Source organism: Leptosomus discolor, chromosome 6 (genome assembly GCF_034619465.1).
Source record: "Leptosomus discolor isolate bLepDis1 chromosome 6, bLepDis1.hap2, whole genome shotgun sequence".
NCBI lineage: Eukaryota > Metazoa > Chordata > Aves > Leptosomiformes > Leptosomidae > Leptosomus > Leptosomus discolor.
This window is the reverse complement of record NC_141396.1, coordinates 18,818,338-18,845,402: the sequence shown is the minus strand read 5'-3', so window position 1 is coordinate 18,845,402 and position 27,065 is coordinate 18,818,338. Positions and strand designations below refer to the sequence as shown.

General features: G+C 36.5%; 1 protein-coding gene across 2 annotated transcripts in view; it reads right to left on the bottom strand.

Moving 5' to 3' along the window:
- Window positions 1–26,250, bottom strand: part of PLCE1 (phospholipase C epsilon 1) — a 134,331-nt gene extending 108,081 nt beyond the window's left edge. Inside the window, exon 1 of one of the 2 annotated variants that reach the window (XM_086466398.1) lies at window positions 25,021–26,250. In XM_086466398.1, the coding sequence (XP_086322524.1) occupies window positions 25,021–26,208 (1,188 nt within the window). In that variant the 5' untranslated portion in view covers window positions 26,209–26,250. The remainder of the gene's footprint in view (window positions 1–25,020) is intronic. The other variant, XM_009954846.1, reaches the window with a different exon arrangement.
- Between the last annotated feature and the right edge of the window lie 815 nt (window positions 26,251–27,065).

Genomic DNA, 27,065 nt, shown 5'->3' with positions numbered 1-27,065 from the left:
CTTTATCTCAGAAGAAGGCCTTGTTACTATTTAGTTTACCCTCAAAGACTGCTCTTGAATAACTTCATCTGTGGACAAACACTGATTGAAAAGCAACGATAGGTGAGAATAATGAGTCACGGAAGAAAAAAAAAAAAAACACCACAAAAACCCAGAACAAAACATGTGATAAAGGTAAAAGCAGGAAAGCCACTGAGTAGCAGAAACTGTGCAGTAAACATGACAGTTCCCTATCTTCTGAAAACATATTTCAAATAACATGACTCACCCCTTACTGTCTTTAAAACACCTTCCCTTACAGTTATGGAAAAAACTAACACAGAAAAAAACCTATGAAAAGATATCCTACAGTTGCATGCTAGAGGGAAAGTAAACAACATGCAAAACATCCAACTACCAGTAAAACCTGATAGCTTCCTTCAGTGTCCTCTTACAATAATTAACAGACAGCAACAAATACAGAAAAAGGGTATATGGCAGAGACCACCATTCATGACTTGTCCTGTCTACAGAAAACATACAATGATTGCTGAAAAAAAGAAACTGTAACAAATGTTTTAATGTTATTGTACTAATAGTATTTATCAGGACTGTCATTATTAAATATAAAGACATACAGTAAGCAATGTAAAAATAGCAGGAAATAGCGGAGTTCTACAAAAAAAATTTACAAAAATTCACAAAACCTTGTTATTAAATGCTCCAAAAATAAGTACATTACAGCCATTTTAAGTACTGTAGGCTCTGGCATTACAATACAGTTCTCTCACTGTTCCAGAACTGAAGTAAAAACAGTATCACATGCACGTTTTTATTGAATAACCGCTTCTGGCATACATCTTATCTATTTTTCTACAGAAACTTCACTGTCAGTAAAAAATAATTAAATACACACAACTACCTGTGGAGAACTGTTCTTCATAAAAAATAATTTGCCTACCTCTAATTACTGATTCGCTGGTATTGCCTTGACTTAACACCTGCTTTGGTACCCAAAATTCCCTAGTACCTATTTGTGGTTTATTTCCTCAAGTGCTGGAAGCCAGAAGAAATTTCTTACCTGTTATTGTCAGAGAAAATGTACTTCTGCATGACTACAGGATATTCTAAAATTTGGCTCTCTTTTCCTGTAAGGATTTATGCCTAGAATACAATTCCTTTTCATGGTATCGATACTGACAGAAGTCTTTACACGGAATTTCCAACCATGAAAAGACAGGGTAAACACCTCTTCCACAGACACCAATTTCATTACATTGCTTGGAAATAAGGATCAATCAATGACATTTGAGCAAAAGGGCAACAGTAAAGAGAGTCTGTGTGGGTAATCAGCGAGAGAAATAGCTGCAGTCACTTCTTTGCCTTCTTTATGCTCAGTTATAAGTGTGTTTCTATGTAGAACGACAATGTAGTAGGTACATACTGTCTACCTTCTGTTTTCTAGCAACTGCTTTCTGATTTCTAGCTAATCTCACGAAGTTCAATAAGGCCAAGTGCAAGGTCCTGCATCTGGGTTGGGGCAATCCCAAGCACAGACACAGGCTGGACGATGAGTGAATTGAGAGCAGTCCTGAGGAGAAGGACTTGGGCATGCTGGTGGATGATAGGATGAACATGAGCCAACAGTGTGCACTTGCAGCCCAAAAAGCCATATCCTGGGCTGCATCAAAAGAAGTGTGGCCAGCAGGTTAAGGGAGGTGATTCTCTGCCTCTGTTCTGCTCTGGTGAGACCCCACCTGCTATGCCGCATCCAGCTCTGCAGTCCCCAGCACAAGAAAGACATGGACCTGCTCAAACGGGTCTAGAGGAGGATCACGAAGATCAGAACGCTGGAGCACCTTCCTATGAGGACAGGCTGAGAGAGTTGGGGCTGTTCAGCCTGGAAGAGGCTCTGGGGTGACCTTCTGGCAGTCTTTCAGTACTTAAAGGGGACCTACAGGAAAGGTGGGGAGGGACTCTTGATCAGGGAGTGTAGTGATAAGGTGAGGGTAACCGTTTCATACTGAAAGAGGGTAGATTTAGAGTAGATATCAGGAAGAAGTTCTTCACTGTGAGGGTGGTGAGGCTCTGGAACAGGTTGCCCAGAGAAGCTGCCCCCTCCCTGGCAGTGTTCAAGGCCAGGTTGGATGGGGCTTTGAGCAACCTGGTCTAGTGGAAGGCGTCCCTGCTCATGGCAGGGAGGTTGGAACTAAATGACCTTTAAGGTCCCTTCCAACACAAACCATTCTATGATTGGCTCTACTGAAGAGCATCTGTCAAAATCGGGAATCTTTGATAGAGACATATCATATAAATATTTAAAGGTACCTCTCCCACAGAAAACATGTTGGATACACTTCTAACCACGCTGAGATTTGCAGCACAGATTAGCTCCTCAAAGAAATCCACTATCATTATACATGTCTTGCAACTACAAGGTACAAAACCAAGCTATTCTTCCTCAGCTGGCCTGCCAAATATTTTTCTGGAAACAGAGAAATGTCTACAGATATTCTACCTACTAATACTTAGAAAATGGACATCTTACATGACAAACCTGTTCCTTCACTCCATTGAAGCCACTTCATAATGGGTAGTCCCACTTTTACATGTGAGGTATTAATGAAGAGATGCCCATCTTTACTATAATCTTCCCAGTCCCAGCAGCAGCTTCTGTTTCCATTGTAAAGTAGGGGAACAACAATCATTCTGAATTAATAAAACTAGGGAATGTAACAAAGTTTGGATAAGTATTTTTAATTACTTTTCTTAACAAAACAAGAGAATTTATTCAAAGATAAAGTTGAAGTTTGTTGCCAAACATCTATGGGCATTTAGTTCATAATGTATTGACATTTTCAAGTCTATGGACATTTTAAAGAACACGTTAATGATTTGTTAGCAAAATGGTTCTGAAAAAGGTAACTGATAAGAAACATGACTAAAGTAAAAAAATGGCTTCAAAATATGCAACGGATTTAGCTAAGCAGCTCTAGAATCTGTAGCTTTACCTATATATTATATGCTGCTAAGGTTCACATTCTTTCATAGCTACAACTCTACAATTGCTGCAAAACTGTTATCTGAAAATTTAGAATAAAGCACCTGAATGAAAGATATAATTTGAACTGAAAATTCCTAACTCCTGGAGTCCATAATAAAAACTTCACTCTAAATGCCTACGACCATGTCATTATCCAAATAGTGTGAACCCTGATACCATCTAGTACAGAAACTGCTTTACTCTTTTAAGCTTCTTTAACATGCAGCATGATCCACTATGCAAAGAAATATTTCAAGACAGCCAATCTGTTCTTGGCAGTCCCAGCAAAACAAAAATCTGACAGATTTGTTCAAATACAATTTAAGTGTACTTCTGGCAGATAAACAATGAAATTCCCTTTCCTCTGTGGGGACTTAAGGTTTGTGCAGAAGAACAAAACACTATTGAAATTCCATGTATAGTTTGGTAATGCTCTCTATCAGTTGAATTTAAGATCGTCATGTCCCCATGGTCCTGAACATATTCTTTTCTACACAAACAGCCTTGTTAAATTAACTAAATTCACAGCATCCTAAAGCGCCTCCCTACACAAAAAAAACAAAGACTGGGAGAAGGAGGCTGACAAGTCTCCACTCATTTAAGTTTTCAGGCCTCAGCTGTTTATAAAATCTCATCAGGAAGTCCAAGTATTGCATGCAGGACAAGAGGTAAGTGTTCACATGCCTAAATCAGTCAGGAGTCGGACACCAGTAAGACATCTTTGCTCTCTTCGTCTTAGCACAAGGTTAGCAAGAAAACCAAATGCTTTTCCTGGCAAATACACTTTTCATGTATTTTTCAGTGCTACAACATACGGACATAATAGCATGAGAAGATTTACAAGAGATTCCACTCATCTTTGGAATCCAACAGATGAACAACATTGCTCCCTCCAACCCACATCAACAGCTTTTTTGTTACTTCTTGTTCTTCCAGTCCAAGGAAGAAAAAGCTAACTTTTCTCAATAGTGTCAAGGAATTTTAGGTAAACAAACCATTGCAAAATGCCTGAAGGATGACAGTTTAGAGTTTAGTATGCCAGCACATGAGGCATAAATGGTGCAACCTACTTTAGCAGAAGATGACATTCTCCCCAGCTGCAGGATTTTCTTGACAAAAAGGTGAAGGTGCACTATTACTCATCTTTGTTCTCCTTCCAAAGAGAACAAACCATCTCTGCAGAAGACTGACTATATGACCTCTTAATTAAGAGCCTGTCAATTCTAAAATAGCTCTAATTTCACAGTGACCTTCCTTGACACTGCAAAGAGCAGAACAATTGTGCTATAGCATGGAAGCAAACTTCATATTTCTTACAAATTATTAAATATGTATCTCATTAGCTTTCTGCTTCTCCATATAAATGGAACTGGAGAGAGCACGTATCTGCAAGGAAACCTACATTATACAGCGGAGCAGGGCGGGGGGGGGGGGGGGGGGGGCAGAGGACGCAGTGTGGAGGATGGGGGCAGGGGTGTAAGAAAATGAAGACAACATCTGACATATCCTCTTTGGTCTCCTTGCCAAGTCTGTCCCAAAGCAGAAAAACCCAGATGCAGAACTCTGGTGTTACAAGTTCTTCCACATGCCTTTCATGAAATTTGTCTGTATAGGTTTGTCCCAAAGGGCTTTAGCTTCTTAGACATTTTGGAACTCGTGTCTGTACCAAGACATGCATTTGCAATACGTTAAGTACTCCAGTCCTTTCACTGAGAAAGTGTGAGCTATGTTTTGAGCTCCAGTAACTTATGCTTTTCATCATAAATATTCTATATGATTTGATCCAAACCATCCCTGGAAAGCTTCTCCTCAGTGAAAGGAGAAAAACATTCCCATGAAAAATTATTTCCTCCAAGAACATAAATGGGAATTCTCCAGCTCAGAAAATTACTGGTAAGAAGGAAGACAGACAAAAATTAAGGAGACCATTTTAGAGGAATTCAGAAAAACAGACTGAAGCCTAGCTTGCACTTTTTATACCTGACAAAGACCAACTGGAAAGTCTGCATTAAAGCCTTGCCAGAAATGTCCGTCACTAAAGATTTCAATAAACTTTAGAAATTAGGAAAGAAAATGTTGACAAGTTTTACTAGTACTGAGTAGGTGAATTTTTCTCTTACTTTCCAAAACGCCCCCAAGGAGGCAAAACTATATTCCAAAATCAGTACATACTACTACTACAGTTTTACAAACACAGCAGAGGTGGAGAGTAACATCTATGAAATAAGAACTATTCAGAGGAAGAGTCCAAAGGAAAATCTGTAACTTCTAACTTCCAGTACCTCCCTCTTCACTGAACAACTCTCCTTCAACTGCCACAATTTCAAGGCTTGACAAACCTTTGTCTACTCCCTGATCTTCCCAAAGGATTACACACCTCTTTCCTTGAGTTTAAAGATAAATTGGTGTATGAATCACTCAGTCTTAGACTGAGTTTTGTGCACAAACTCAGATTTTTCAAAGGAGATACAAATATACAATAATTCTGTTACCTTAATATACATAAAATTAACAAAGAATCAACATTGCCAAAACTTTATACACACAATGTAACTGTGAAACTTCCATTCCCTTTTCCTTTTTTTTCTTATGAATGCTTCTGAGACATATAAAGAAAAGAAATTAGAGTGCCAACTTTCTTTATAAGAGGTCTGAAAACAAATCTAATTCTAAAAACTTAGAAAGACGATCAGAATTATTTTCTAAAATAGCAACTACAAAGCTCACGTGTTTCTAAGTTTATGGCACCTTATTTTTTGCATCATATAGGGCAGTATTTGTAGTTTGAAGATTTCAATTCTAAGTTTCTATGAAAAACAAGTTGCCTAGAAGAACCTGCCTACTGGATAGCTATGGATATTTACAAATAACAGGATTTTCTTTCACTCAGACAATGCAAAACCAGCAGAACATGACTATAAGAATACATCCAGGAGAAAGCTTCACAGTCTGACAGTGTTAAACATCATACAACAATAAAACATTTTTAACCTATCCAGAAGTACTCTCCAAAAGTGCACTTAGGGAACCACTATCAAAGCCATACTATTCTTATATATAAATGCTAACTTTCCATCAACCAAATTTGTATTCTTCTGAGTTACATGGTTTTAGAAAGCTGCGATTATTTGCAAACTTCAAAACTGGAGCTACTCAGATGACTTGGGCAGATCAGAAAACATAACTACTATACACAGTGTGTAGCTAAGATTTTCATCTGATTCCACCTACTGGTAGGAAAATTGTTTTCTATAGCCATGACAACGGTACGGACAAGCAAAAAAGCTTTGCCCACAATCTTATTCAATAAGTAGAAAGTAAAATGGGGAACCGTGTTTTTCCAACAAGGAATCCGATATCCAACATTTAGGAATCTGCTAGTGAAGACTTTAAGGAGAGAAATTCCAACGTTTTTTGAAATTCACAGGCTGTATTGAGGCTTGACTAACTTTTTGTAAACATTTCAACTTTAAAGCCTAAACTTGTTTGAAATGCATAGCAGTAAAGATTGAAAAAAAAATTAATGTAGTTTTAATTTTTTATTTTATACAATCTATCTTACTTAGTGTTTGCACTGATCTTTACATGAAAAAAATGTTCCTTTTCGTCATTTTACCAAGGGCAACAGTTTCATAAATACAGATTTTTAAATGTTTTTCAAACGCATATATGAACACAGAGGACGTTTTAAGCAACAAAACCAAGCAAATTGAATAAAACTTTTATATTCCTATAATTTGCTTCAAATAAACCTTCTTTTTGTTTATAGTCATATAAACATAACTGTCATGACATAAGACAATCCAAGAGAAAATATCATCTCTGTTCAAGCCATATAAGCACAAAAAGCCAAGAAGGCTGGCTCCATGATGGGCAAATTCACCTCAGGGAAAGATTATTTTGTCTGGTTTGTAGAAGAAAGTCAGCAAAACACCAAACCTCAACTTTAAATCATTTTGTGAGGATTCCCAAGCTGTAAAGGGGGGGAAAAATCTCAGAAAAGTAAGGTTTGACATATACATCACAGACCTTATTCTTCTAAATAAAAAGTGGGATCTAAACTAATTGACCCACATGACATTAGAAAGCCTGTGAAAAAAACCTAACTCTTCTGGTCCTGTAGGGTGGAAAAAGACCTGCTTCCCTAACTGCACCCTTAAGTTGGAAATGAAAACACAAAAATTTCTGCCCAGCTTTTCAATGAAAGTGGAAGAGAGCTTCACCACAAATGGACTGAAGGAATCCTTGAATACCTGTTAAATACCATGAAAAACACTTCCCCACTTCCCTACCCCACAAACATTAGGAAAATGTATATATCCCTCCTTTTTTTTTTTTTTTTTAATCTCTTGGACTGTTTTGGGCCAGAATTCACTTATATTTCTCCTTTGGCTGACCATCATCCAATCAGATTGGGAAAACTACTTTTTTTGAATATAATATGGTAGGAGGCATTTCATGGGAAGACAACAGCAGCATATGGAAAAATGCTCTAAAAAATGACAGGAAGGGATCTTCAAAGCAACTTTAGCCATCAGTGTTTGCTGAACCTTTTGACGTGCTGAGGGATTTTTGAGGGTAAATAATCACATAAAACATTTTAGACATAGTAAGATTCATAGCGCAAATCAGATTAATTTACTCTGAATGTAGCATACGTATGCTTCTGAAAGAACATGGGACCATGTGAAGAAGTATAAACCTGTAGCCATTTTAGCAACACTCTACTGAAATGTGCTTTCCAACCAGAGAAACAGTTAAAAGGGGGGTGAGCTTCCACATGAAGTTGTTCCTTCATGAAATATTCGACACAGAAAAGTGTCAAAGCAGCTCAGTTCAGAAAGAAGCTCTTTTATATTGCAGTGCAAAAAACACTTCAACTGTAAGTTCCGCAAATTATGTGAACACATATTCTTCTAGATTTTTAAATGTTATTTATCTTTGAATGTTGAGAAATAAATTAGTTACAAAAACAATAACAGAGCCATGAAGTTTGGAGTCACATATAATAAGTCTGTTGAGTCTACCGAAAGTAAATTTACTGTCAAGAAGAATCTTTTTAAATACTTCTAAAGTAGACAGTTACTTCCAGTAACAAAACAAACCATGAATGTTTCCATTGCAATTAAATCTCCATCTTGTTTGTGCACCATCACTGAACTAGTAAACCTTCAGAGCTGGGAATGTGGTGCAGCACAGTGCAGACACCTGAACTAGCTCTGTGAAATCAGGAGCATGTGGAAGCAATAGCATTACCTGTTTTTTCCATTGTGTTGTATTTCAGCTCTCTCCTTGCCATTACATTAGCCAACGGAACAATGACATAACATGGTGATGACAATTCCATTTCACACATGCATTGATTACAATGTATTTGAGTAATTCATTCCTTTTCAGACTGTAAGCACAAACTTGCTTTCTTTTGATCTGATCTGTAGTAAATCACAGCATGAAAGACATGAAGTAGTTTTCCAATTCTTTTCTAGTATGCTAAGAATAAGTTTAGAAAAAATAAATTTAATATATTAGGTTTGATCAGTCTAAAGTAAAAGTGAGGGAGCTGCAATATCAGTCTTCCACTGGATAACAGGATGTTAGATTCCTTCATGTCCACTAAAGGAACAAAGTATAAAAACTAACTACTAACATAACAGAAATTCTCTATCAATATACACTGACTGCTCCACTTGTTATCCCACACTATGTCTGCTCTGTAAACTACCCTGAAATGTATACCCTGAAGTCATGCACCCATGCACCATTGTGTGAAAAGAAAAATATTTAATACTGGCCACACTCTTTACTGTTTCTGCCTAATCCACGTTTTCAAAATACCTGTCATGTCTACATTCACCTCCACTAGCAGTCTAACATGTTTAAAAGCATGGCTTTCTGTACAAAATGGTACTTGATGAAACTGTGCCCCAAAGAGCTGGTAAAAAGCAACTCTGACCTGCAGGCAAAGGAACCTGAAAGCTGCTGTACAATGTGAGCCTACAAGCTCTGAAAGGGTACTCCAGTCACACCTACCACATTGGTGCAGACATAGAGCAACACCCAGTCTTTCTCAAAGACCATGTCAAACAGACCACAATTTGCAGTACGGCAGGGGCTTGAGAAGGGTGTATCAGAGAAGATCTTTGACTAATTGGCAGACATTTTAAACCTTTAGAATTAATATTTTAAGTGGGGGGAAATGTTGTTTTTCCATTTGGGCTTTGGGGTTTTGAAAATGGTTACTTTCCCATCTGGGTTTTAGGGTTTTTCTTCCAAGCATCCAATTCACTAATCGTACACCAAAGCCAAGCATGGAATTCCATTTTTTTTCTCTTTACTTCTGACTAAAGAAATATTCTCCAATGCCAATTAAAAGTGATCATGCAGCATAGACCAGGAATGGATTTAAAATGTTAATAGAAGCCGCTTGTTAAATATATCAAACTACCAATAAAACCGTATGAATAATTCTATCCACCAGATGGCATATGCCTCACATTTTGCTTCAACTATAGTCAATCTTCAGTGACAGGCGTGAAGATCAGACTTTTCCTGTTTCTTTTTTTTCTAATGTACAAATTTCAATAATAGTTTAGAATTTACAGTTTCAACAAATGAACAGATATGTTCTGGAATCAAGATAGAGAAAAATGAATGAATTTCCACACTTACAATACACATACTCATCTATGAGCTGTTTTGAAACCTTAGCCTTTTCTCTCCTAACAGGGAGATGCCAATACAGTTCTACCCATAAAACTATCCTTCCAGAGATTTGGGCCAGCATAAATATAAGGATTCTTCTACCACTATAGTTTGTCCAGGTTCTCTAATGAAGTTGCATTGTCAAAAGGACTGCAGCAAGACAAAGATTTTATCATTATGAGTATCATATCAGATATTCACAGTTACTTGTGATCTGAATACATACATGTATGTGTGTGTGCATGTACATACGTATGCAAACCAGGTCAAAGTGGAAACTAAGAGGACAGTTATGCAGATATTGTAGTCAAACAGAAAGATACCTTACTGACACTTCCAGAGAGTGTTTAGGTGGAATATAGGCCCAAATTTTCAAACTGGACTCCTAAAAACAAACCTGTAAATGCCTAAGACTTGCAAATGTTGCCGGTCTGATTATGAGAAATACAAGGCACTCGGCATCACTAAAACCACGAGTTTTATCCAGTAGACTAATCATGAATTTTTGTGTCTAATTTAAATGCCTGTATTTAAAAATTTTGGCTATAAATTTTTTTGAATAGTACTAAAGTCTGAATTCTACCTTCAAAAAAAGTATAATGAGAATTACTGTATAAACAAAGCATTCTCACATCATCTCCCTCCTGTTTTGGGGAATCAGTTCTGACAAAAAATAGTTCAAACCTCCATGCTTTGACTGATGTCAATCAGATCATTTGCAGTCCATGGCATTCGGCTACGACAAAGGCACCATGTTACACATCATGTCAACAGCTGATTGAACAGTAGCAACTTGCAACAATTGGCAATTAGGTCAGCCTTTTAACCAGGGATCTACAAAGTCTCATGGACCTAGAGCCATGTGATACAAGTCCTACAATCAAACCTGACTCAGGCAGGAAACATAAAATAGAACTTCTTTCATGCCCTTCATTCTTACCTAGGTCTTGTGTTAATAAATGTGGAGGATCAACAGCTGGACCACATGTGTTAATAGATATACTAATAAGGAGATTCTCTAACTACAGAATACCAGATGAAAGACAAAATCAAGTAATGTTCTTCAGTAAGATGTTTTGTGCTGGAGAAAAAGTTGTATCAGCATCTTGCTTATAGTCCTTGCTTTGCTTATACAATATATAAGTTAAAAATTAGAAAAGTACAAAAATTACAACTGCAGAATGTTCAGTGGCAACAGCACCCTGCCATCTTACAAAAAACAGTGTGGTTTCAAATTTCCAGTTAAGAACTTGTCAGTGCTTAATTAATTTTATGGACCTTTCTTTTTTGGGGAAAAAAAAAAATCATAATGAGGCAAATAACTAGAAGAAAAAATAACATGGTTTTCAATGTTACACAATAATGATTAATCTATTCTAGACAAATACACCCCAAAGTAATTTTCCCACAATGGTAACCCTGACAATTCATTAAGAAGTTGTTTCCTAGTCTTAAGGGGTCCTACAGACTTTAATGTCTTAACATTTTGGCTTAACAACATGGCAAAGATTTATTCAAAAATACATATCTGGAAAACTTGAAGTCATTTTACTACCCTGCAGGCATTCTGTGCCACTCAGCCCCTGCTCACCTAGCAGCTGCAGCTGCTCCAGATCCCTGGTATAGCTGTGGGATACCCTCCCAAGCAGCTGGAGCTGACACAGGCAAAACAGCACAGACAGAAGCTCTAGGATGTGATTCAAGACAAGCCTAAGAGATGAGCAGCTCAGGTATGCTAATAGGAGGAATAGTTTCCTTTTCCCCCCTTTAAATATGGACATAAAATGGTTGATATGGAGGGTGTGTGCACCCCTGCAGTAACTCTGCCCCAGCTAGCAAGGTTTCAGCAAACCATTGTTCTAGGGGGGTTGGACCCTGGACTTCAATGCCCTCAAGCCACTCACAGTGTAGAAAGAAATCAGCATGCCTGACAAGAGGACCACAGAGAAGAAGAAAGCAGTCTAAAATCTGAAATTGAAATTTATCTACACTGCAGGTTGTAGGACAGAGGACAGGGAGGCAATGAAACAGGAGAATATAGACATGGTTGGGGCACAGGCATAAATTGGACTATGGGATGATGATACAATGCTCCTAGTGGCTTTCATTTTAATTTCTTTTTAAGAATTACATTTAATGTAAACTTTTCTTCTGTTCTCCAAAAACCAAAACCCACTTATGGTCTAGATCATTTTAGATATGGGCCAACATAGTATTTATCAACAGAACTTGAAGCAAATAATCTCATCTCAGTCAAAAACTACAAAATTTGATCCAGACAAATCACAGACTCAGTCATGGCTTTCCAAGCTCTGGTGCACATAATATTAATGACACCCAAATGTCACCTAAAAAAACAAACAACTCTTCTTGCACATGTGCATGTAAGGACTGCTGCTACCATGATAATGGTAATATACAAGCAATGTAAATTTGGGAGCTCTGCACCTCCACCCTGGAAAAGAGGTGGAAGTCTAAGTCCCTGGAAAGCAGCAAGACTCGAGATATCAATAGCCGTGTCAAATTTTCTGATATGCCTCACCTTAAGTCTTCCAAGAAACTTTGTAACGTTTTCAAAATTGTTTCTTCCTATTTCATTATAATTTCATTTGGTGTCCAGATAAGAATTTGAAAATTTTTATCAAACCTGAGACTCAGTAACTCTACTTGCAGATTTGAATTTTTTTAACTAATAACCATTTTTAAAAAGCATATTATTTTCATCAGATACTTTCCATAGCAGAAAATATTCCTGGGAAAAAAACCCAAAACTATAAAACATAATCTAATTAAAACCCCAAGAAGCTAGCAAAACAGCCCAACTACTGAGGCTTGTCACACTAAGGCTTGCCAGAGTGCCTCAGTTCATAACGGTTTAGAAATCAAATGATGACTAACAGCCTCTCTCCAAATTCTATTAATTTTCTTTATATTTCTACTTGAAAATGCAACCTTTGTACATAACCATCATGATAGTACTAGCACTGGTTTACACATGTTCCACAGAAAAACAGCAAAACCTTTAGTTCTGGTTAGGTTTGGAAATAAGATTTTGTTGTTGGTTTTTGCTGTCTACGTTTTTAAAGTCCCCAAACTCAAAGGACTCTTTGTCAACTCGCTCTTTTATTTTCCTTCCAAGTTTTGCATAGAACACTGGCTCCTTTTCATTAGTTCTTTCAGTTAACTACCTTTCATATCTCGTTAGCAAATTCTGCCCAGTACTGTTAAATCAATTACCATTTCTTTTACTTAATGAAAAAGGTTTTTTCATTTTTTGTTCTCTTGGTTCCACTGAGTCACAACCACACGGGTACATCCTGTGAATCTGCTTTCATCTTGGCTGTTGTTTTCTTTGTGCTTCTTTGAAGACTGGCAAAATTTAAATTAAGCAAGGATTAGAGGAATTTGATCATTAATGCCTAATATAAATACTAATTAGCAAATACTGCTTTTTTCCTGATGAGTACAATAGGAAAAGAGCTACAAATGTACTATTCTCTATAATAGTTTGATAAAATGGACATTTAACTTCAGTCAAAAATACCACCTCTTTTGGAAAGCAAATTTCAGTCTAGAACTGTAATACTACAACCATGTGCATATCAATCATCCAATGTGAAGTTTAAATGCTGTTTACTAACCTTCACTGGAAAAAAAAAATCCTCAAAAAGAACATGGAAAGGAAGAGGACCAAAAAAAAGCTAAAACCAAAATACAAGAGCTATAAATGGTACAGATGCCCCATGCAATTTTGTATGAGCTCAATAAAGCTGGATGTAAGGCTAACAGAAGCAGGAGTGTCCATTAAGACCACACAATAGCATGAAGAAGGAACTTCAGCCTTAACTATTAGACTTGGCTAAAGAGTAGATTGTGAATACTATGAAAAATAGTAGCTAGTAGTATAGAACTAAAGGGAAATACATTGGGAAGTCTTTTCTCTATATAGAAGACTGAAGGATAAAGGAGGCTCCCGTAAAGACCACCAGTCTAGGAAATAATAAGCAAGCTGAAGGCAAGTTGAATAACAGCACTAGAGTGAGAACAGACAGCTACTGGTAGGCTTGAAGTAAAAAGAGCAAAACTAGTTAGGAGTTACAAAAAACTACAGTTTTCAAGGGTGGGGGAGGGGGACAGACACTGCTCCCCCCTTCCCCTCACAGAATTTAATGAGAAACCCCATGGAGACTTTCAAGGACAAGAAGCCTAGAAAGAGAAAGCAGATCTTGGAATCATCCACCAAAAGGAATTTGGGGAGGAGGAGCCTGGAAAAACCATAGAGAGATCAAGACAGTGCAAGATGCAGGGGTGAGTCTTTTTCAAATGGCAACAGCTGGACCATACCCTGAGGTAAACACTATTAAGGCTGGCATTTGTAGAAGTCGGCAGGGCCCTAAAAATGGTATGTGATAAGGCCTACAAATGGGTAAAGACAAAAATTAGTTGGATATAGCACCTTGTCCAGGGGAGAAAATTCACGTTCTAAGGTTCTGGAGCTGGGACCTTCATCATGGACAAAGAAAGCCCCAGCTCTTCCTCTGCTACTTAGTCATAAGAAACTCAGCGACCCAACAGGTAAGGAATATTTAAAGCCCTCAATCCAGTGAGGATCACTGGCCATGGAAGCTGACATGCTATCAACTGTTGATGATTGTGTGCTTTTCTATCATGCCAGAGAGTGTAGTCTAAATATGATTGGACCACTCATGTCACAGCAAGGACTAAAGCAGAGCAAGGGACAGGTGATGCTGGATGTCACAGAACAGGCTGCTACACTAAGGTGAAAAAACACAGTGATTACCTCAGTTCTGAAGAGAGAGGGCAGTATTTTCATTACTATCGATATAAACACCTTTTAGGTTAGTAAATAACTCATTTAAAAGGTCCTGAAGAAAGATGTCTGAAGCCAGGACAAAAGACAGCTGCTATCTGTGTGGATGTGGAGTAAGTTCACCATAAATAAAAAGAAACTAGGTGTACTGCACAAGCCAGTCCTAATATAGAGGTAATATACCAACTCTTCCCTGTCTTCCCTGGTAAACTTGCCCTGCTTTATTCTGCAAAAATACATATACAAACTCAGTTCTAAAATTCCAAAATAGTTGGTATGATTACAAAAACGAATGCATCCTCTACCCAAATCATCCCAGAAACCAGGGGGAGGTTGAACAGGACAAATATGATGTAATGGTCAGGTCATTATGTAGATCACAGATCAGATATATCAAAATATTCTCATATAAATACAAAAACTTGGAACTGCTTGAAAAATTCCATCACACACACCCGAATTCCCCACACAAAGCTTCACCCTGGTGTTTCCAATGCTGGATTAATTTTCCTGTATCAAATGAGCTCCCTGTGTAGCAAAAACTTTGTAATCTATGAAAGATCTAGGTACAGCAAACAATACTTCAGCTTCTGAATTTCACCACAACTTTACTTGTAACGGTGTCCAACTTATTTGTCCTACTGTTCCATCATTTTATAAAGGTAATTTTAATTCTGAAACAAACCATTGATGCATTTATCTCAGCAGCTGAACCACTGGGAGGAAAAACAGGAAACAGCTGGTCAAAGCTAAAGTCTGACGAGAAATGTGTTCAAAACTAAAAAAAAAAAAAAAGACTCAAAACCAATCATCATTTACAAAGGCTGGATTTGCAGTTTTTCCAAACCAATGGCAAAGAAACATTGTGCAAGCTAAACTAAGTGTGCAGTGATTCACAAATGCCTGCTAAAGATGAAAGCCTAAAGAACTTCATTGCTCAAAAGAAGCATTCAAATTATTATCGAAGTCCATCTCCAATTAATACATTCCTCTTAAATATGTGCTATATTTCATGCTTGTTGATAACCTCTACCTATCTTTTCTACAGCCTCAACTTCTTGAGTGACTTAGTGTTAATAGACCAAAGCCTCTTCTATGCTGATAGCTAAAAAGTAGACGATAAGGAAACGTTCACGGAACAAGATTTTGCACTCCTGTTGCTCTTCCTGACTGTATTTTAAGCAGGGTAAGTGTCAAAAGAACATGTAGGTGAGCCAGAATACAAGTTAATTTCATAAAAGGGCAATATTCTGAACGTTCATGAAATAGGATATTTTCCCTTTAAAATATATACATTTACATTTACACACAGGAGCCACCTAGTGCAATCCGAAGACTGTGAACAACAGACAGGAAGCCCAACGTTGTGGTTCCCATGACAACTGTTAATATGCTTATATGACATAAAACATCTTACATATGCACAGTGTCAGAACTGTAACAGTCTCAATTCTGTAGCATGATGCTCTAAGTCTGCAAAGTTACTCCAGACAAATTCCTAACTTAAAACAGAGAAGACTGATGAGAGTTTTCTCTCAGGGGTCTTTTTCTTGACTTCTTTTTCCAACTCATAATCACATTTAGAACAATTCTCCACAGCTCAAATACATTCTTAAGTTTTTGCTGAAAGATAAACTACTCAGAATTATCATTCAGACCTTTATTTAGCCTAGAAGTATTTCAGTGTTGATTGGCTACGCATATTTTAAAAAATAATGTTGTCTCTTATTTGCTCTTCTGCATATAACTCTAAAATTACCAAATATTAACAATTGAAACTGGTGGGAAAACGTTTTTGGGTTGTTTTTTTTCCTCCACTGGAAACTTCGTATATGTCTCTTCAGCAGACCACAGTGCAGCACAAGGCTACTAAGCCTGCTGAGATAAAAGAAAATTTAGCCACAGCATATGGACAGTGTTTGGGAGAAGTTTATCTTCTCCAAAATCTGAGTAAGCTCACTAACAACTAACTGCCTCTAAGCCTATAGAACAGATGAGATCATACTTGTTTGAAAAAAACAGCTAGGACAACTGACTCAAGTCCAGAAGTCAGGCTTCAAAGCGGTGTGGTAACATGAACAGTAAATAACATCATATGCAACTGAAGGGTACTGAAGGAAGTTTTCTATATCAAGTTAACGATCCCACCTGAACTACTTTACAATGCATTATACATATTTATATAGACAATATTTTTTAGTTTAAAACTATAGTTTTAAAACTGCTTAATATACATTTGGCATATGTCTGTCTACCAAAATGTTTGACGTAAAATTATAGTTCCCATGAAGCCAATAGCTCCATTTTGCATATGCTTCTTTTTCTCCCTCCAAGTAACATTATCGCAACAGCAGATTTTAAATAGATTACAATATGACCAGGATTTCACCCATTCTCTAATACTTGAAGGGAATTCCTAAACATTTTAAGAACTAAGACTGCTGTAACATGAAACTCGAGCAGCTAATAATACATCCTTTGTTTTGCCCACACTTTACTAATGAAGGTCTGTATCTGTTGTGATTTCTTGAAAACCATTTTTACGGTGTCAGGAGAATAAAATAAAAATAATCATGAAGAGTATGTTAGAGCAATTTTTAATACTCTTAAAAGAAGACCACATTATTTTACTGTAGATTCAAAGTCCAATCGGTGGCAACAGTCAACAGGCATTACAGTTACCGGAAAAGCAGGAGAGGGGGGGAGAAAAAAAGGGAAAATCTATTTTCACCAGAGTGAGTAAGATTATTCAGGGTCCTGCAACAACTGCATGTGCTGATTTCAAGATAAAACCAAACTTTTTCATCACTGTTGCATGTTTCCACAGTATGACAGCAAATTTATCTATAAGTATCGATCTTGGACTATTTGCTATACTAAGGAAATCTTAAATTTTTACAATAAGTGTTATAATTCCAGAGATTAAAAGACTCTTCCGAACTTCATACAAATGGGAAGACAAGAGTATTATCTGCAAGTGAGAATGATCATAGGCCAATCCAAAGCATTTTTCTCTTTCATACTCAGCTAGAGGATTGCTGAGTGCATCTCAAAAGCGAGACCTCAATCTCAGTTCAAAAATTATTGTATTTGGTTACAGTTCAAAATGGATTAAAAAAATGGATACTTTCACACAATTTGCAGGACAATATGAGCACTATCTGATACGTGTGCTTTTCAGGTAAAGAACAGCTCCTAACTACATCATTTTCTAGTGAAATTATTAGGAGAATGAAAAAAAAAAAAAAATAAGTGGTTACAAATGCCAGGGCTGAATGTTTGTGTTTCCAGCGCTGCCCCACTTCTGACATTCCTGATGAAAGCTGTATGCTGTCACACTGCCCTGAGTCACGCTGGTTCCAACTGCTGCACTGATGTAATTAGCTTTGGTTGGTGTGGGAGCACCCTGAGAGTTCTCCTATCCCTTGATACTCCAGCTCACACATACTTCGACAGTACCTAACAGCTGTATTATGTTCAATGGTTACTCCTTTTTTTAAACTGTCACCAGTCTGTATTCTTTGTGGCCAGAGGCTCATAACTGTATTATACCAGATCACTTTACACAAACAGAGAAACCAAATAGCCTCGTATCTCATGCAGGATGCCTCAGATATTGTGGCAAGTATAACTTTACAGTAGAGCCTCTTCCTGTAAGTCCTTCTTGAAATTTCATACCAATAAGATATATGCCTACCAACCATTGTCAAGCCAAGCTTATTCCATTTCAGAAAAACATCTTTTTAAAAGATCCTGAAAGACTGTAGAAAAGCAAGATAAATTAAAAAGGTATATGAAATCTCATAAATTCAGATTTTAACTACTCACAACCAGAGTGATCTTTATATTTTTATTCACTCATACTAGAGTAAACAACCCAAACTTTTCAACAGTTCATACAGGTAATGGAGATAACTTAGTTTCAGCTGAGAAAGAATTTAGAAGAATGTCCAACTCTAACACTCTAAAATGAACTCCTTAATGTGCTGCAGGGAGATTTTTCTAAAACAGATCTTCATGTTTCTTTACAGTTAATGAACAGTCACTAGAAGGAAAGTCAGAAAATGTGGAAAAACTGAAGGCATAATATACTGCTCTTGCCAAGACTCCCACACTATTGGCTCTAAACACCTAAGTGTGCTCACAGCTACAACTTATTGTTCTTAATTTGGCCCCAAATTGTTAAAGCTATAAGGAAACTGCAAAATAATACAAACTATTAAGAAATTTATCTCTAACTCTATCACACATTATGGTAATAAAACTGACTACTTCTACAGACAGAGGGTAAATCTTCTGGTTTTAAAGCTAGCCTTTAAAATTGGAGTAACTCAACCCAAAGCAAATATAAGTATAGAGCTTCATTTAACAAAGTTTGATTTATTTTCACAGCACTTATTGAAGGGAAAACATAATTTCATGCCTATTTGGCTTCTCTTTTGCTTCCCTGATTATTTTCCAAATAGTCAATTTTGCTCATTAACTATTTTCTTTAAACAAAAGACTGCAACTCTCATGTAAAAAAAAAAAAAAAAACACAAGAAACAGGGCCCAGGTAGAACAAAAACCAGCTCATCCATACCTACTAACTCCTTTAGCAAATGAACGTAAACCTTCATGTCTAAAAGCACTTTAACATTAGTAACAGGCAAAATACTCATGCACAGTCACATAAAAAAAAAATAATAATAATTTGAGTGGCGGAGAACCCCAACCACTTGCAGATTATTTGCTTTATAACTTTTTTTTCCCATGAATTCCTTTCAGCATGTTAGAGTAGAAATTTTATTTCAAAATGGAAAAACAAAAAATCTCAATCCCCAAATCTGTCTGTAATCCACAATACAGAATCACAAACTGTTGTTGGTTTGTTTTTTTTTTTAATAAAAGTGCAAATATAGCATAAACTTTAGCATAAAGAGCAGTGTTACATTTTAGGTATGCATGCAAAACTGGGAGGGAAGAGAGATTAAAAGTCCATTTAAAGAATTCCATCTTTTTAAATACATAGCAAGAAGGAAAAACTTGTGGGAAAACCACATAATCCTAACAAAAAGATGGTATCACAGCAAATCTAGATCTGAAATTCCTACAGAAACAATTTAAAAGAACCAAGAAGTGAAAGCCTGCAAGAATTTAACTTTTTAGGCTGCTTCATCGGTTATGAATCTTACAGAGTTTGGCACGGTAACTTCACTAATAAGACTCCTATCACCAGGTGATTTCATGTGGCCACTCCTACAAGCTTTGTGTCTGTTCTACTAAATCAGACCAGTCATCTGAGTGAAGCACAGATCACACACAAGGACTCTATTGCTTATTATTATCATTAGCACAGAGGGTAAGTCAGATGTTTTCAAGTTTTTGTTTCACTTCTTAAGAATCAACATAAGCCTCTCTATTATATATTATGTTTTGAACACACTAGAAAAGTGTATCTTTCAAGATACTACCAGATAAAAAAAGAGGGCTATACATTCTGGCAAAATATCAGCAGTAAAAGCTTACAAGTAACCTGACACCCAAGAAAAGCAACCAAAAAATGTTCTTCTGAACATACAGCACTACTAACCCTTCCTTTGTTCACAAAATATGTTAGTATTTGATCTAAAGTGCTCCTGTATTTAGTTAATGCAACTGTTTATCGAAACAGTCAAAGCAGACATTATTTTCATGACTGACAGTGAAATAATTTGTCTATATTTTCAGAAGTGTCAAAAAAGCACGCAGCATAGAGATACACTGACTAGAGCTGCTGATACACCTCTGGTGGGGAGGGGCTGCAGGAGGAAGAAATCAAGCTCTCTACAGATTCAGAATGAAAATTAACATTTATATTATTTACAAGATATTCATTTTAATTCTGAATGTATTCAGAATCAATAATCAATTCTAAACCAAAAAAAGATTCAGACAAATACTATCTATTAAGCAGAAAACTAGCTTTGCCTGGCTCTGTTTCTGTAAAAATATTATCCAAGATGACTATTTTAGATATCACCTTAATAAAACAGGATAGTAAAAATTTTTTATCTCCAAATCTTTTTATCTCTCCTTAATTCTTTGTTACAAGATGCCACCAACTGACTATAGCTCAACTTTACGGAAATACAGAAATCTTAATATAAGACTACTTACACTAGCCATGCATAATCAAAAATCCTTGCATTAAATTCATTTGACACATGAATCATAAAAACAGTACGGACACTACGGGGAAAAATACCTGATGCTAACAAATGCTGAACTACTATACCAAATCATTATCTTAACTATGAAACACTCCTACAAGATAAATCTATAACAAAATCATTATTCTACCTGGAAACAGATGGGGGGTAATTAAGATTTTTTTAATTGTTGCCTTATTAGTATTTGGAATTTCAGTAACGCTTTAGCAGCTATGAAGATCTGAAGATATACTAGTGTGCTAACTTCTATCTGAGCAGAGTTAAGCAAGCCAGCAGAATTCTTCCTTCTTAAAGCTCAAATTACTGGCATCAGGAATGTAATGACACAGCAAAGATGGTACTGACGCCTACAAAAAAAGCTTAACTAAAGAATTCAGCTATTATGCACTGCAACTATGTTGTTGCAGCTGTCATGTGGAGATCCTGAGGTCACTTACCTGGTTTGAGAGAATCATACCGCAGCAGTCCAGTGAGCTGATCAAATTTAATATCTTAGTCAACGGTGCACCTGGCTACTTTTGTCATATTACATAGCCACCACTGCAGAAACACTATCATACCAGGAAAAAAAGCAGCATACTTCAGCATTATGAACCTAACATCTCTCAGACACAGATCACAGAATGGGAGGGGTTGGAAGGGACCTCTGGAGATCATCTAGTCCAACCCCCCTGCTAAAGCAGCTTCACCTACAGCAGGTCGCACATGATCGTGTCCAGGCGGGTTTTCAATATCTCCAGAGCAGCAGACTCCACAACCTCTCTGGGCAGCCTGTTCCAGTGCTCTGTCACCCTCAAGAGTAAAGAACTTTTTCCTCATGTTCAGGTGGAACTTTCTGTGTTCCAGTTTGTACCCGCTGCCTAGGGTGCATTAAGAAGAGCGTGGCTTGCGGGTCGAGTTTTAGCAGGGGGGTTGGACTAGATGATCTCCAGAAGACCCTTCCAACTCCTACCATTCTGTGATTCTAGAGCCCTAACCCAGGATGGTTCAATGATTCCAGAAACTCTGACTTTTGCAATTAGTCAGATCGCTAATACAACACAGATGAGCTGAACCCAAGTAGTGGACACATTGTGCCAGGCCAAGCAAAGCCAACACCAAAGCTTGTACTCTCATTATTTGTTTCTATAGGAAATTCTTTGCATTTACGACATCTTTAATATGTACTAAAGTGAGTGGTTTGCACTGTTCCAACACAGACAAGCAAATTTCTCACAAACAGATACAGCAGCCGTGTTACACACGTCCATCGGATAAGGGTAAGTACTGCACTGTATATAGCTGCAAAAAGCTACATGCAAAATTAGAAAAAACATTCAACCTAATAATCTCCTCTCTTCATACAACCCATAGATTAAATCAAGAGCACAGAAGTCTAAATCTGCATATAAAATATCAATAGTAATCATATGCTACATTAAAAAAATATATCATTTCATGTATTTTCTGTATAATGAAAAGCCTCAGTCCCACTTTCCTGTGTAGTGAAAGAAAAAAAGAAAAAAAATTATTCAGCAAGACAACAGTTCAGTGCCTTTCCTTTATTAGTGCTAGAATTTTTATGTAAGGGATATGCACAAATGAGACCCACATTTTCCTACTTAAAACATAAAGGTCTCTATTGTTCCACGTTACACCAGTACTGCTACGAAAACTTAATTTCTCCAACTTTTTTTTTCCCCTTGAAGAACAGAACTACTGTTCAGTTAGCTGTTCCAAACAGAATGCATGCTCAGAGGGTGAGATAAGGGGAAAGAAAGAACAAATTACCACATTCATTTACTACTTTCTCCTTCTTCCTTTGATTATTAGCATGAAAGCTTCCTACAAATGTTCATAATTTATTAAATTATTTTAACCCAGTGCATATGTTCAACAGGTCCATATATTTGTCACATCACTGAGTTAACTTCTACATTTGTGTAAAAAACATGTATAATGCTAAAAATAAGCCATAAACACACAGAAATATTATTGTAGAAATAATATTTGACACTAAAATAACAAAAATAATGCTAAGAATGCTTGATGCATATTATACATAAAGAGATTAAATACAGAGGTTGATAAGAAGAAAAATATTTGTAGTCACCATTTGGAAGACGAAAGACTTAGAATCGTGCAGTTTTAAGCTTTTTCTGATCATGAGAAAACATTCTGTGCATTGTAATTATGCAGTGTTTTACTATGCCTGTTAATCTTTTGTTCGTTTGTAGACAGAACTTTTCCTATTTAAATAATTATTTAGTGAGTACTACATTTATTTCTGGGTTCCTGTATGTACTACAAACAAATTAAAAAATATCTTCAAATTAAAGCCCTCACACCCCAAAACACTATACATTCAGTATTACACAGCAGTGGTAGAAAGTGGTAAAAAGAGGCATGCATGTTAAAAGCTAAGGAACTCAAGTCAAATTGGAAATGCCCACGAAGAAACCTAAACATATCCTTCCCTTTTCATGCCCACATAAATGAAAATTACACTAGACTTCAGCTAGAAAACATGCTCCCTTCTCTCCCAAAAAAAACCCTTATAATGATTATAAGCTTTTAATTGTGTACTTTGTGTACTGTAATTTTGTACTGAGCAGATATCATGTTAGGTAAATACACAGCTCCTATTCATTCCTTCACAGGAGTGTGACCATATACCATGCAGCGCATGTGCTGTGTCAGCAAGTCTGTACTTCCACTGATTAAGACAGTGAATATCGTAACAATGAACAGCACCACAAAGCTTTGCAACCTAGTACAAAAACCTGACACACTCATGTTCATAGACCTCTTCGATCAGCTACTTAAATGAAAAAATACTTGTTTCTAGAAGGATGTGAGGATATTACTAGAGGGCACCATTGTCATGGAGCCCCTGAGCCACTAAGTCCACTCTTCTGTTATCACTGACAAAACTTCATATAATCCAGTTCATCAGCTTTACCATTGGAGTTGATCATCTTAAAGGTCTTTTCCAACCTAAATGGTTCGATGATTCTATACAAGTAAGTTTTCCTCCATTTCAGTCCTACTGAAAGCTTTGCACAGTCTAAGCACTAGCTGCTAGAAATTTCTTCCAGTTTTCAACCTACATTTATTTAGGACCAGTTACAAGCACAGCTCATCTGACCACACTCTCCTTTACCTTGTTTATCCTCCCCTCCCTAGAGCTTATTCACACATTTTAACAGAGAAAAATCACACCACCTTTTTTTTTGCTAAGCTCAGTAAACCTCTTACTCTTCTTGAACGTTTCTCTTGCTGTGGTCATCCTGCTGGCCTTCCTTTCTCAGTAGTCACACTTAAGATAAATCCTTGAGAATCAGTGGTCAAAATCTTTTATAGATTCCACCGACAACTACTTAATTTATACCATCACAGAAAATCTTCTACTGCTAAAAATAATTTATTACGGACGTGTTATGTCATTTCTACAATAATAATTTATGCATTCATGATTTCTTTCTGAACTTAGATTATTTTGTATTATCTAATTTAAGAGAATACAAATCAGGGCAATAGCAGAATATTAATACACATTAGTCAACTATTTATTTTTTAAAAAAATTATTTGCAAATGTAGAAGTATTATAAATATCTATAACTCAGGGAAAATGCCATGCTTTCTTTTTTAGAGCACAGAATTTTTCACTGTGATCTAATGCTGCCACTTCTCATTTTATACAATTTATCCCATGGAATTATTGTATCATGCATATATCCATAAAATGTTCATATACACATATATGCGATATATAGTCAACTATGTATATCTATAATATATATTAATATATATATTCTACATATATAGTATAAATATAAATGCATATTATATAAATTTTCTATTTAAAATATAAGTATAAAATGTGTACGTTTTTGTATCTGTATATAGGTATATTACATTCTTATATATAAATAATATACGTCAAGATATAAATTTATACATACATCCATGTACAAGTATGTAAACCTATGTACATTTTATATAGATATATATGTATACACATACGTATGTATAAATTTTATACAGATATAAAATTATACATTTTACTCCATGTCTATTGTAAACCAAACTGAATTTTTTGGTTTAAAGGATTAGAATACATTCTTCTAAAAGGCAGTGTTCAACATAAGGTTCAACATAGTTAAGTGAAATACCCTACTCGGTGTTACCAAGTGTTACTCAAAGGCTTTTTTTTTTTTAAATGAAAAGGTCATGTTACCAAAACTTTTACGGAAGAAAAAAAAAAAAAAACACAACACTATGAAAAGCTTACCTCATACCATAAAGACTTCTCAAGAAAGGAATTAAATTCCCGTTTTATTAAGGACTGAATTACAGTTAGCTGTTCTGTTGTAATCCTAGAAAGTTTCAAGCCACTGTTGTTTCTCCTTTGCTCAACATAATTCCAAGCAATGGTTCCTATGTGCCCTGAAGGTAAAGTCCTAACAATTGCTCTCGTTCCAGTATAAACTGATTTTTTAACCTCTTTATCATTTTTACAGAAACGTCTTATTAATAAAGTAGAACGTTCCTTTTTGTTTCTAAAAAAATCCTCTCCCACCTCTTCTTCACAGTTATCATTCCAGTCTTCAAAATGGCTCAGAAAGGCCTTTGAGGGCATTCTTCCAGTAAAGTTACTTCCACAGAAGTTATGACCTGAGCATGCCACTTTAACCTTTTGTGGTGCTCTTTCCAGACATAAATACTTATCCCTTAAAGCGTCTTCATACAACTGCTGCCCATTTTCATTCTCACAATTATTTGTCAACTCCATTAAGCTGCAAGCACAGGCTGGGGAACCAATAGCGTTACCATCGCCAGCATTTACTGGCTGCAAACAGTCACCCAAAATGAAGCCATTGTGTAATCTGCACAAACTCTTCGATATACTCCTTCCACTAGCACAATGAAAGTGAAAAAAGGCCACTTTATCAGTATCATTGCTGTCATTCTTATTTACTGCTGTCTGGCTTCTTAATGAAGGTCCATTCATTTCCAACTGAAGTTCAGCAAGCATGGCTCTTTCCAGTGAAACAGGAATTCCAGTTTCCAGGCATGCCTCTCCCCCTGCTAAAGGATCACAAGTTTTATATAACTGGCTGCACAGGTTATTGCTCTTGTAGCTTTTCTGTACAATGTTACAGTTAATGTTAAGAAATTCCACTGAATCAGGGATGGAGCTGTTCCTCTCCCAGAAGTTTTCATTACTATTGTCATTATTCAGTTGTTCTTTTGCCAGAGAGAATATTTTGGGCACTGAGCCCTGAAGACTTTCTTCTTCAAGTCTGTGTAAGTATGAGAAAGCGTGTGTGGTTTGCCTTCCTGGACTGACAGTATGTCTTTTTATAACACTGGTGTCCAAAGTATTTTCAGTATTTTCATCTCCAGCTGACTGAGCAGGTATCACTTTACCCTGTACCACAGAAACGAGAACAGACGCTGTCATCTCCTCAGAGGTCATCCTGACAGTGTCTTTAGCTGCTGGATGTGTGTTGGGGATAGGGGGGGGCATTGTCTACCATCACGATTTCAGTGTAATAAAAAAATTCAGTGCTAAATAATCAGGGAACACATGGTAAAATATACATTGACTGTTGTTATTTTTGAACTGGGTTTTAACAAAAAGTAATTTTTTCGACTGTTGGGCTACTAGGCTTTCCCAGCCTTGGATTACTGGCACGAAATACAAACATTTTTAAACCAGCTTCTTATTGTGACGTAGCCATTCAGATTGTCTCTTCCCACAATTAACTCTTTATCATATGTAGCACACAAACTGTTGCCTCAGGTTGTGGAAGGTAATCAAACACATAATCCATGTCAAAGACACATCTCCCTGTAGGCATCCAAAAAGTTGGTTTTCTGTAAAGAAAAGAAAAAAAACATGTATGTTGAACAGAATCCATGCCACAAAGTCCACCATCACAACTACAATAGAAAGATTTTTTTTTTTTTTAATGTAAAGAGAAGGAACATAAACCAACAGCAGTTAATTATGAGACCTAGAGATTTCCAAAATACACACTTAAATCTGTCTTAAAGTCTCGCTTTACAATTTGGGAAAATCACAGTCATGTTTTGCATTTTTAAACAGCTGTCTTCACTGTGGAAAGCTACACGACTGCAGAAAACTCATATTCCTGAAGCTGTAACACTGAAATTGAACATACAAGCAATATACAAAGAGAAGAAAGGAAATGTCTTTTCTATAATTTTTCTGAGTCATAGACAGGACAAGTCAAAACATTTTGAGGAACAAAATAATTTCTAAACCTACACTGTCTTTTAAAACTAATTCTTTTCCTGTTCAGAACTGAA